Source organism: Hibiscus syriacus, unplaced genomic scaffold, assembly GCF_006381635.1.
Source record: "Hibiscus syriacus cultivar Baekdansim isolate YM2019G1 unplaced genomic scaffold, ASM638163v2 tig00110954_pilon, whole genome shotgun sequence".
Lineage (NCBI taxonomy): Eukaryota > Viridiplantae > Streptophyta > Magnoliopsida > Malvales > Malvaceae > Hibiscus > Hibiscus syriacus.
Genome location: NW_024062931.1, coordinates 712,850 through 726,277, shown reverse-complemented (window position 1 = coordinate 726,277; position 13,428 = coordinate 712,850). Strand labels below are relative to the sequence as shown.

At 33.5% G+C, this 13,428-nt stretch overlaps 1 protein-coding gene across 1 annotated transcript; it reads left to right on the top strand.

Annotated features, from left to right (window-relative positions):
• Nucleotides 1-2,796: 2,796 nt before the first annotated feature.
• LOC120148184 (laccase-3-like) lies at nt 2,797-5,074 on the top strand. Its single transcript, XM_039161355.1, is given in 7 exon segments — nt 2,797-2,974; nt 3,058-3,209; nt 3,283-3,527; nt 3,644-3,772; nt 3,852-4,667; nt 4,670-4,804; nt 4,891-5,074. Coding segments are annotated over 7 exon segments (1,767 nt in total). The 5' UTR covers nt 2,797-2,815; the 3' UTR covers nt 5,022-5,074.
• The last annotated feature ends 8,354 nt before the right edge of the window (nt 5,075-13,428 follow it).

Below are 13,428 nucleotides of genomic sequence, written 5' to 3'. Positions count from 1 at the left end.
AATTTAAACATATTGAAATTGAAATAATAATACAAATTAAATTGCAATTAAATAGTGACTAAAACACATAAAATTAAAATAATAGGATTAAAATATAAAATCTAAATTAATAGACATAATTTCGAATTATTATAAAAATATAATTACTAATAGTGTGATTAACCCTTAATTATTAACCAGTGATTAAAATAAAACTTAATTAAATTATAAGGGACTAAATTGGTTATTTTACCTATATATTATATAAACATGGCAAGGGACTAAAGTATAAAGTAAATAAAATTAAGAAATCAAATTAAAACATATTGAAATTAATTATAGTGACTAAATCGTAAAGATTACAAACTTTGAGCACTACGGACGTAATTGGACCATCCCCTAAATTACGCATATACCCTTCATCAAAATGGCGTCGTTTTGATGAGGGTATATAAACCCTATAACCGGCCCTAAAGGGGCCAAATCTCTCATTTTTTGCTTCTCTCTCATTAGAGAGAGAAGATCTTGTTTCCTCTGGTTTTCCCTCGTTGGAGGGAAACCGGTCTCCGACCGGCTGCCACCAACAATAAAGCCCCGACTACCCCAATGTCGAATCTGGCTTTGGTTTCCCCTAAAAAAACTCCTAATCGGAGTAAATCTAAATTTTTACCTTCGAAATTCGAAGGTTTCCGGTGACGTTTGGGGTTATTGTTCGTTCTCTCGGTCTTCGTTGTTGTTGTCTGTTTCTTCTTGCACCCGTTCTTCCTCTGTGTTTTTTTCTTCTCTACAAGATCGGTGCCTTTATAGGCCACCATGATACTGCTCTCGGACCGGGCAATGGAGGAGGCTTCGGTGAGTCACCAAACTATAGTGGTGACTCACAATGTAGTAGCGACGTAGACGGCCGGCGTAGACCTTCTGGAGACTTCGGTTGAGGCGTCATGGCAGTATGGAACGTTGGCAGCGACTGGACGAGGCATCTGGAAAAGGAGCTTCGGCAGAGGCGGTTGGAAGCTTGGAGGCGACGGTTGGGATGATAACCTAGGGTTATGAAACCCTAGGGTTTCATGCTGGACCTTCTGTGAACCGTTGGATCTCTCAATCCAACGACTGAGATAGTTGGCGGCTGGGGTTGATATGATGAAACCCTAATCTGATTTTAGGGTTTGGCTGGGCCACCTGGTTGGGCCTGGATTGGGGTTGTAAACAGGTTGGGTTATTGGGCTCCGGGATTTGTAATATTTTGGTCCTGTAATATTTGTGTAATAATAATAATAATAATTTTAATAATAATAATAATAATAGAATGAAAAATTAATGTCTACAACCTCGTTAAAAATTTCTTCTAGTCCTTTAAGGGGAAAAGAGTGTCCAACATATATATTATCCAAAATTAACGTTATTGAATACATCAGATAGGATAACCTCGGGACAAACTGAGTCATAAAATAAGGTACGCCCAGAACTAAGAGCCCAAGAGCCTAACGTGTGAACCTTATTACAATTTTGCTCAACATAACCAACAATAAAAAGAGACCTTAGTAGTTAACGTTATTGAATACATCAGATATGATAACCTTGGGACAAACCGAGTCATAAAATAAGGTACGCCCAGAACTAAGAGCCCAAGAGCCTAACGTGTGAACCTTATTACAATTATGCTCAACATAACCAACAATAAAAAGAGACATTAGTAGTTAAGTTATCCCGCACTGCTTGCAAATGAAAACCAAAAGTGGATAAGTCATCCATACCACCATTAAGCTTATTAACACCATAGTGGAATCCGATTCAATAACTACTTGAGACCATTGGTTCTTGACTAGCAGTAATATCGTGAATCTCAGCGATACCTACCTCCCCAAAGACACCATAGTCTTACCTTCTAAAGGTAGCATATAATATCTCTCTGTTTAATGAAAAAAAAAATCTTATTTATTGGATTTTTTTGCCCATGTAACTTTAGTTCGTTTACGAACCTTTGACATAATTTACCCCTTAAAAAACCTTATTCAATTGAAGATGTTTGTATTTTTTATCGAAGTTTTTTTTAATAAAAATCTACTTCATTTTAACAAAAATAATAATAATAATCAACTCTTTAAATTAATTTATGACATTATAAAAATAGACAATCAAATAATACTAAAATATAACATAAAACTAAACTTTATGCTTGAACATAAAAGGGCTAAAATCATAATTTAAGTTTCCTCTACCAAATCCAAACGAAAATTCAACCTCATTCTACCTGTCCTATACTCGTTCTAAACGTTAATATAGAAAAATATACACTCATTCTAAACGAATAACCAATACATATATTTAAAAATAATAACAAATAGATAGTGATTAGTGAGGTGGAAAAATGATTGGTCTACATTATATGCCAAAACATAATTTGGAGTATTTTTACTGAAAAAATCATAGAATTTGTTGGTCCACAGTTCATTATGGAAGTATATACTCAAAGACGAACGTAAAAAATATCTAAAATATATGCGAATTTAAATTTTTTAAGATAAATATTGTCCCAACATTATCCTCTATCCATCATTGTATATGCTGATGGGTGATGACAGCACTGTGACAGATCACAAGTAGTCTCATTTGAGAATCAAGAATACATAATCTCCCTTTGTTGATTCATATTGGTCCAAAAGTGGGTGCACCAAATCCTCTTCACGGTTACACTAACTTTTTCTTTGAACTAATTAACTTCTCTGGTTGACTTGAAACCTAATTTTTCAGTATAATATATTAATTTTCCAGTATGAAGAAACGGTTAAATTATTGTCCATTCCTGCATTTTCCACAGTATAAATAGCTGCTCTCCATGAAGACCAAGCTCACAGAACAGTCCCTCAAAGCAATGGAGTATCACGAACTCAGTGCAAAACCATGCAGCTCCTCTTACTTGTTCTTTAGCATTCTTTTACTCTTTGCTTTCCTAGTATCCTTTGCAGATGCAGCAATTCACTTCCATGAATTTGTTGTACGATTTCTTCATTACATGATTTCAATAAAGTACAACAATACCTTCTTGTTGAAATTTCACCCCTTTTCTTGTGGAAACAGGTTGAAGCAAGACCAGTGAAGAGGCTGTGCAGAACACATAGTACGATTACGGTGAACGGGCAATTCCCGGGGCCGACATTGGAAGTGCGAGACGGCGATACTCTGGTGATCACAGCTATAAACAGAGCCAGATACAATGTCACCCTCCACTGGTAATCTTTATAACAAACTATACAATACAACTATACCGTTGTTTGTATCATTTTATGACAGTCCATTAATCAGGCATGGAGTGAGACAACTGCGGAATCCATGGGCCGATGGACCCGAGTTTGTGACGCAGTGTCCTATCCGACCAGGACAGTCTTACACGTACCGATTTACCATCCAAAACCAGGAGGGGACTTTGTGGTGGCATGCTCATAGCAGATGGCTTAGAGCCACAGTTTATGGAGCTCTGATCATATATCCCAAGTTGGGTTCTCCGTACCCCTTCCCTATGCCCAAGAGAGAATTTCCTCTTCTTCTTGGTAATACTTTGTCTTCGATCTTTGTACAGATACATACATATATTTATATATGTATATGTATAAGTGTATATATATATAGCATAACACAAATGGACTATGATAATGATGATAAACAGGAGAATGGTGGGATAGGAATCCAATGGATGTTCTAAGGCTGGCACTTTTCACTGGAGCTGCTCCAAATATATCTGATGCATTGACAATTAATGGTCAACCAGGGGATCTATATAGATGCTCAAGCAAAGGTATGTTCTCGCCATTTTAAATCGAAAAACGAGCATCGAGGCAGGAGATGATATAGTAACTGACCGATTATAAATGCAGAAACTGCAATATTTCCCGTGAAGGCAGGCGAGACGATTCTCTTGAGGATCATCAACTCTGCATTGAATCAAGAGATGTTCTTCGGTGTGGCTAACCACAAACTAACTGTTGTAGCCATTGACGCTGCCTACACCAAGCCATTCGCGACGAATGTCATAATGATAACTCCTGGCCAGACGACCGATGTTCTTCTTACCGCGGATCAGACTCCGGCATGTTACTACATGGCAGCACATGCCTACAACAGCGCCAATGCGCCCTTCGACAATACCACCACGACTGCAATCCTTGAATATAATTCTGCTCCATGCAGTGCAAAGAAAGGGCAATCTTTAAAACCGGTCTTCCCTCAGCTACCGGGATTTAACGACACGGCCACTGCAACTGCATTCACTGCACAGCTAAGGAGTCTTTCCAAGGCCAAGGTTCCACTCGAGATCGATGAGAGCTTGTTTTTCACAGTGGGTTTAGGACTGATCAATTGCACAAATCCTAATAGCCCTCGATGCCAAGGCCCCAATGGAACTCGCTTTGCTGCTAGCATCAACAATGTCTCCTTCGTATTACCGAGAAGGAACTCCTTAATGCAGGCCTACTACCAAGGTCAGCCCGGTATCTTCACCACCGACTTTCCGCCTTTTCCGCCCATTCAATTCGATTATTCGGGTAATGTGCCCCGAGGTCTCTGGCAACCTGTTAAGGCAACAAAGCTCTTTAAACTAAAGTATCGTTCCAAGGTACAAATAGTCTTCCAGGATACGAGTATTGTCACAATTGAAAATCATCCTATGCATCTTCACGGCTACCAATTCTATGTTGTGGAAGTGGTTTCGGTAACTTCAATCCCAAAACTGATCCGGCCAAATTCAACCTTATCGATCCGCCAGAGAGAAATACAATCGGAACACCTCCTGGTGGTTGGGTTGCCATCCGGTTCGAGGCAGACAATCCAGGTAACATGCCAAAAATACATAAATAATAATACCTAGTACATTCCTCTCAAGTCAAAATTAAACAGCTTCCATATGTTGATGCACAGGAATCTGGCTGCTTCATTGTCATATAGACACTCATCTCCCTTGGGGTTTGGCCACAGCTTTCCTAGTCGAGAACGGAGTCGGGATATTGCAGACGGTGCAGCCTCCACCACTCGATCTGCCCCGATGTTAAACATAGAGCATTAGGCACTCCGGCATCAGCCATTTGCTCAAGTCCTCGAAGATTTATTACTTGGATTTGGTTTCAAGCATTTTATAGCTTTGTTTGCGTTAATGTTCTGTTCCTAGATCCTAAGAACAAGGATCAGTATAATAAGTTTCATGGTTTGTTTTATGTCTAGTTTTAAAAATTTTACCGTTTAATAAAAATAACAGATGCTCGCCTTAACAATGAAAACAAACAGCACATGTAAGTAGGGAAGGATATAAGCAGTCCTCCAAAATTTAAAATTATCATATATCTTAAATTTTATTTATGGATTTTTATTAAAAATTTAATTTTGTCGCTTAAAACTTTGTAAGTTTAAATTTAACACTTGAAATTTTATAAGTTAAAATTCATCCATCAAACATAAAATCATGCCTTCGTGTGTAAACCCTTGTTTCTCCATGAAAACTGGTTTTAATAGTGATTTCTTTGTCATCCCGAACCATCTTCCATCAAATTCTTCTGACAAGTCAATCACTTGGACAAGAGGATTGTACTAGCCACCGAATGATGTTCTAACGAGGGGGCGGTGATAATTCTTCAACAACTTTGACTTATATATAAAAGCATTTATATCCTCTGCTACAATATTGATTTTAACTCAATATACATACGCATTGGCCATCGTCAGAATGATGCACCTCATTCAGAAAATTGAACCAGCGATACATACAACTGGTTCAATCGATTCGATTAATATGAAAAAACTAAAACCTATAAGTTTTAAAATATTTAACTATTTAAATATTTTAATTAACAAGTCAATCACTTAGTTACGATAAATTTTAGTTTAATCATCAACTTTTTAATCTTCTCAATTAAAATATTTAGATATTTAAATGATATCAATCAAATCTCGTACTGTCAATATTCGACATAAGAGCTGACGTAATAGTTAATGAAATTAATATAATTATGTATTTGATCATTATTACGTACATATCCTATTAACATGAGATAAAGACTATAGGTTTGCCTTTAGTTCACAAAACTGAGGTAACATCAAGATAATTCGAAACATCTCTATCATTTTACCTTGTGTAAGAGGTAAAAAAATAGAATCTTTTGAGTGGTTTTAATTGTAAAAGTAAATGTTTTTTTTTTAAATTCGTATTTGAGTAATTATATTTACGGGTCATGTATATATTGTTAATTGACTAAAAATTTATAAAAAAAATATTCAAATAACGAAGTTTTAAAACAAGGAAGACATGGTAAATAGAAAAACAGCTTCCTAAACCTAACATCAGTGGGGAGATTTCAAAGATGGATGCATTTCCTTATCAACTTCAAATAACTACGGCCCTTAATAATTGTTTGGTTGAATGAAGCAGGTCGTGAAAGTAGGAGACATATTAATGACCAAATACTTTGAAACTTCGAATGTTCAATAGTAATCATAAAAAAATAGGCAAAAGGAAAAGGTACACGAGTTAAATGAAGGATGACTATGATTTTACCATGCCGGTTTGGCAATGAGTCCTTCGGCTATTGGGTAATGATAGGCATGTACACGAATTAAATGAAGGGATGTTTATGTTCGTTTGTTTAATTTTAACTAAAGAAACGAACAAACTTGCACAACTAGTCGAATAGATTTTTTTTGTTTCTGTATGTTCGTTATTTTTCGTGCTCGTTTACGCTCTTTCATTAAAATGATAACTGAACGAATCGAACTCAAATGAAATTAAACGCACATAAATCATAACAACAGTAACCACATAAAATCCAATAATATAACTTACAATTTCAGATTTAATTTAATTAAACGAACATATATGTACGAATGAACCATTTGTTTGTGTTCATTCACTTAATCAAATGAACAGAAAAATTTTATCATATTCTTTGGTATATAAACGAACTTTCCGTTGAATGATCAATTAGTCTACAGGCCTAGGTACTAAGAGGCTGGGCGGGGATTAGATTGCTTAACTCAATCACTTCAACAAGAAGGCTCTGCTTGCAGTCATTCTACAGTGGCTCTGAGAAGGGCGGAGGATGTCGGCGGCCGTGAAAACGAGAGTGGCGGGTGGTGGCAAATTCTGTAAAATGATATCGAATTCAATGGGATGGGGTTTAGAAGCAGCAGCGGAGGCAAGTGAAGGATATTGGGCTGGGAACACTAGCTTTTTATTTTTACTTTTCCCATTTAATGGGCTCGATTAAAATTCATTTGTTTCCATCAAAGTCCTCCTTTGCAAGGATCCTTCGTATATTTTGATCTGAAATTAATTAATTTTAATTAATTCAAATTATCACAAAAAATCATATATTATCTGATAATAATAATTTGGACCTATTCTTCAACTTGGGGAAAATGCTGTATTATCGTTACTCGATTGATTATGGATGAACAAATCTTTGGAATTCGTCATTATAAATGCCATCGAGACCATCATCACCAACATTGTTAACACTACTACCATTTATTCAATTAATATATATATATATATATAAGTTTATCTCTTTCACATATTATTATATATTAATATTATCAAATTTATCTCTTTTACATAAATCAAAAAAAATATTTAATGGTTAAAGAAATGACATATTTTTTAAGATTAAACATCGACCATTATAAAATATTTAAATATTAATTATCAAATAATATATAATATTTAAAATAAATATCTTCATTTATAATTATCCTATATTAAAAAATATTTACTTTATCCGCGTTATTATTAACAAGTGATACTCCTTCAATATTATCACAATTTATAGATAAGCACAAACTAATTTATTTCAGCGGTTAAAAGAATCGTTGTTCTTAAAGGTCGCGGGTTCGAACACCAGCAACTATAACAGGATGATTGAGCGTTCATTGTCAAATAATTGAAAGCATTTAAAATATTATACCACTTTGTAATCCTCTTAACTTAATAAAAAATAATTTATAAATAATCTTTGTATATAAAATATTTATTTTATGAATTTTTCTATTCCGACTCTAATATAAAATCATTATACACTAATGCAATCAAATATAATATTTAATTTACACGATTTGTTAACAAGTGGTGCACTTAAAAAAAATCTTTAAAAAATTTATTTTTTTCTCACTGATGTGTCACTTACATCTTTTTTATTTTTGTTGATTGACGACAATACTATTTTTAATTTTAGTTGTCGATCACCAAAATTCTTTATTTTTTTATTTTCAATATCACATCTTTTTTTTCAATAAGTTTATTTTTATTGCACGTTTTTATCAGTCTTTATGACACATTTTCTTATATTTTTTGACATTTTTTCGATTCTTCGACTTTTTTTTATCTTTTTTCTAAGTATTAATTTAATATCGTCATGAATGATCAATAGAGCGTTTATCTGATATCTTGTGGTATTCCCTACTTTGTACTCTAAAATTAGATTTGAATACCTGATTTACGTTCATTGATAATTTTTCATGTCGCTTGAGTCTGATTTACAGTTTGTTGGTGATCTTTAATAGTTTGATCCCGTTTTACGATCAGATTTGTTTATATTTATTTTTAAAAAAATATATTATATTTAATCTTTCATTATATGGACTTATGAGATCTTAAATTACTAATTTTGTTTAAATAATTATAAGAAATATTTTTAATTATGTTCTAAATTTATGATTGTAATTGTAAATTTTTATTATAATTCAAGATTTTTTTCTATTTTAAATTAATTGCTTCTATAAAATAATAAAAAAATGGTGCACCTCTATTGTACTACCACAGGTCCACAATCAGTTCATATAGTCATCTTTATGGAATATCGACAACACATTTTTTTTCAAGATGTATTTAAATTTATATTTAATGATTAAATTATCATGAAATATTCAGACTTATTCTTTTATAAAACACTTTTTCAGAGACAATTCTTACGCGATACCATGTGATAAAAATAAGTATACTTTTTTTAATCTATGATGATTAAGGAGGATAGTATATCATTTACATATTATATTATAATAAGTAACTCTAAAATTAATATAGTCAAATAATACTCGTAAGTCAATTAGACAGCTACAGGGATTCTCGCCTCTAGAAGTTATTAGACTTTGTAAAGAAAATTGAGGTGGAAAATACAATTATATGCACCGCAATGTGTTTATTCAAAATCTTTCACACGCAAAGATGAAAAGAGTGATTAATCTCCAAAAACTGTAGAGAGGTGGGTGCTCTGTTGAAGCACATTCTCCCCCTTGCCTTTAAGATGCATGTATTACATGGGCAAAATGATATGCACAGTGAGGATGATAACACCAGATTTGGTTCTCCTGTTCCCCATATCTGTGCCCTAAAGTCGGATCAATCTCCTTTTAAAACTCCCACCATCCTCGAATCAATTCATCCCAGCCATACAGCTGTCCTTTAATGGCCAGCCTTGCACGTATTTGGGGAAGACAAGGGATTACTGCGTTTGCATGAAAGAGATGGGATCACCTAAAGTCAGAATCATCATCATCATCAACCCGAAATTGAGAAGCTTCATTAATTATTCGATAATGGTTCATTTGCATGGAGAAAATTAGATTCCATCACTAATTAACAGCATCGCATTTGCTTTGCTTGATAAGACAGATAATGATGGTGATTAAGAAATAAACCACAAAGGACACGACTGTGGAAATGAGAACGCGACTTCGACGACGTCGTACAGGAGTAAAAAAAGCCTGCAAACAAATTTAAGTCAAAACCCTAGCTTACGGCACTGCAATATGGGAAAAAAATCCCTAGAAAATGCATTGGAGTGATTTCGTTGTTGCAGATAAGTCTGTATGGTTGAACCTAGAAAGAAAATACATAGCAATACGACACAAAAACAAAACCCAACCGAGAAAATTTCAAGAGAGATGAGAGAAAATATATTGGAACAAAAGAAAATTCAAGACCAACCCTTTCTTGGAAAATCATAATCAGTTTTTACTTTCCATAGGATTCCCAAAAAGATCTTGTACCCTTTACCCCATAAAGCAAGGGGGAAAACCTGCAGCTTTACAAGATTGACAAGTAAAACCAAAACCAAAAAAATTACCATTTTCTTGAACCTGAAACAGCACGAGATTACATATATAGCAGGAAGAACCCATGAAACTCAGGATAGATAGCGCCATACACAGATGTTATTTCGAGAAATAAAACACCTTGAGATGGCTGGCGCTATCCCTCCTGAGCTTTACAGATTCTTCCATACTCGGTCCAGACTCCATTAAAAACCTGTAAATTTATGCTCAGAGCTCACATGGCGAGGAAGAAAAGAGGTGGGGTGGCAGTATTTATAAGAGGGGGAGAAAGGACTTGGGGGCATGGCTGCCAGGTTCTATTGGACCATGAATTTATCAATATTTTTTAACCAAGTTGGAGGGACGGTTTTTACACCTTTTTTTTCAGACTTGCCTGCCATTTGACGAGAGTATGAATTTAGTTTCGATTTATTTATTTATTTTAAATTATGCATTGAATCTTCTTGACTTATACGCTTGCCGACTACGTTATGTTCTTACGCATTACAGTATTACCCATTCGGTTGTCGACTAAAGGATCTTACTTAATGAAAGATGATGACCCCCTCAAAAAAATAATAAAATAAATATATAAAAACATGACTTTCGCTTTCTACCACTATTGCAGCTTTGCTGGGGGGCAAACCCTAATTTCTCAAATTTTTTTATTAGAGAGCCAGATAACATGAGGAAAGCCTTATGGCATTACATGTACGAACCCTTTATTATTTTACGGTAAATTATACCTCACGCTACTCCATTATTAAAAACATTATAAATAGGTCACTTTTACGGGTTACGATTTAATCATTTAATTAAAAACATCATTATAAACAAGTCATTTGAACGTTAAAATTGAAATAAAAGTATGATATGAGTTGGTGTAATAATAATTTTAATCCCTAAATTTATATAATATACTAATTCTATCAACCTATAAAACAATTCAATTAACTTAATCATTCACATTTAAAAATTCTATCAATTTAGTCTTTATTCTCTCAAATTACATGTTCTCCTAAATTACTTATTATTCTCCAAAAATATTATATATATATATATATATATATATATATTTTGTACATAAAACTATAGGTAAGAGATGACTCCTCCAGTCATGGTCAGGACATACCTAAGACTCAACCAGGATAAAAAAATATTATATTAATTTCATGTTTGTTATAATTGTTTCCAATATCTTATATGATGTTAGATTCTACCAATAAATATGTTTAGCTGAGTCGTCTTTAATATTTTTGGGGCCCCGAGCGAAACCTTAAAAAAATGTCATATAGAACGAAACCATATTATATTATTTTAAACAATTAATTTAACATTATATCAATAAACCATAAAAATAATTAAATTATGAGCCTTCAATTATAAAGTTAAAAAGTAATGACTATTTTATAAAATTAAAAAAAATTAGGTAAACTTCTATCAAAAGCTCAAAAATAAGTCATATAAAACAAAATTATATTTTTTATTTTCCAAATTTTAAGTTATATTACATAAATTTAATCTAATATTACATTAATAAAGCATAAAAATAATTAAATTGTGATTTTTCAATTATAGAAAGTAGAAAATAAGGTATATTCTATAAAATTAAAATTTTAGGGGCCCTTAATTACAAAATTAAAAAGTGGGGGCTCTGGCTCATGTTGTACCTTTAAAAATAAGTGTTTTTACCAAAATATCACCATTAATTACATGTCAAACATCATCTTTCTAAATATTAACGATCTAGCACCCTTAATGACACAGTGGTAATAACGCGCGGATCCCCATCGCGCCTTCGTGGGGTTCTGTCTGAACTGGCACCACGTAAGGGAAAAGCCTAGATCGCAATCAGCGCCTTCACGGGGTTCTGACACGTACAAAAGGCGCAGATTTTCCACAACCCTCCATCTTTAACAGTGATTACCACTCGTCTCCCCCTCCACTCTTCCTATAAATACCACACTCAACACAACCCTCAAGCCACACTCAAATCTCCAATTCTCTCATTCTTCCTATTATTAATCTTTATATTCAGAATGTAAAATATTTTCTATTATATTATAATTATTTAATAATTTATTATTTTATTAAATTTTATTGTACTAATTTTTTATTACTTTTTGTAGTCATAAATTGGAAGGCGGGTTGCTAGGTTTAGATGGAAATCATATCTCGAGATATTTTACTGATACAGTAACAATTTTAAATTGTGTTGTTATTTTAATTATTGTGAATGCTTTATTTATTTAATTTTTAGTATTAGTTTATATTTTGAATACTATTTATTAAATTAGAAGATACACCGTATATTAGATCCATTCATTCGTAACGTAAAGTTAGAGATACCTACTTGTGTCTAGTCATATTTAGACGAGGTTTGATTCGGTTATGTAGCGAAATATGAAGAGCACTGTAACCTTGAATTCAACCTTATTTCTGCACTGGTTGAGAGGTTGAGACCAGATACACATACATTCCATCTTTTGTGTGGAAGGTGCACTATTACGCTGGAGGATGTTTACATACATTTGGGGCTTCCGGTAGATGAGTATGTGATTTCTGAATAGGCGAATGGTGTCTGGCATTTCTTGTGTGAGGGGTATCTTCGATATGTCCTGCCTAATTTCAACGGTGGTCGAATATCGTTAAATTGGTTGGATACAACTTTTAAACATTTGAGTTGCGATGCCTCCGATGAACAAGTTAAAATGTATGCACGAGCTTTCATATTACAACACATATGATGGATCCTGATGCCCAAACAAATCGCAACATAGTTCATTGTATGTGGTTGCGTCACCTCGCATATTTTTACGTTGTCGGCACACTCAGTTGGGGATATGCAGTTTTGGCATTTATGTATAGGGAAATATGTCGAGCAACTGATTCTTGAAAAATGTTATAGGTGGATGTCTCCTTCTTCTTCAGTCTTGGGCGTGGTATAACGTTCCCTTTTCATGTCCGGTCGTGTAAACCCATTAGTCTTCCTACTATTGTTGAGGTAATTTTAATACTAAATTCGTATATAAATAATTTTATTGAGTATATAATGAATTTTTTCAATGAATAGGTAGTCAAGTGCAAGAAAAGATTTAAAGAAAATGGGTTTTGAAGTGAAATTTTGAATAGGAAGATTTAAATGAATTTGGATGATGAATTTGACTTGTCATCTATGAGAATAAAAAGTTAGAAGTGTTAGAATTAAGTTTGGATAACATGAAAAATTTGGTATGGTTATTGATTTCTATATGAAAGATGGATTTTTGAGGTTAAAGATGAGATAAATGGATATAAATTAGTTTAAGTATGTATATTTGAGTTAAGAATATGAAAGGGAATGAAACATGAAGAATTTAAGTGATATAGTGAATTTTCATG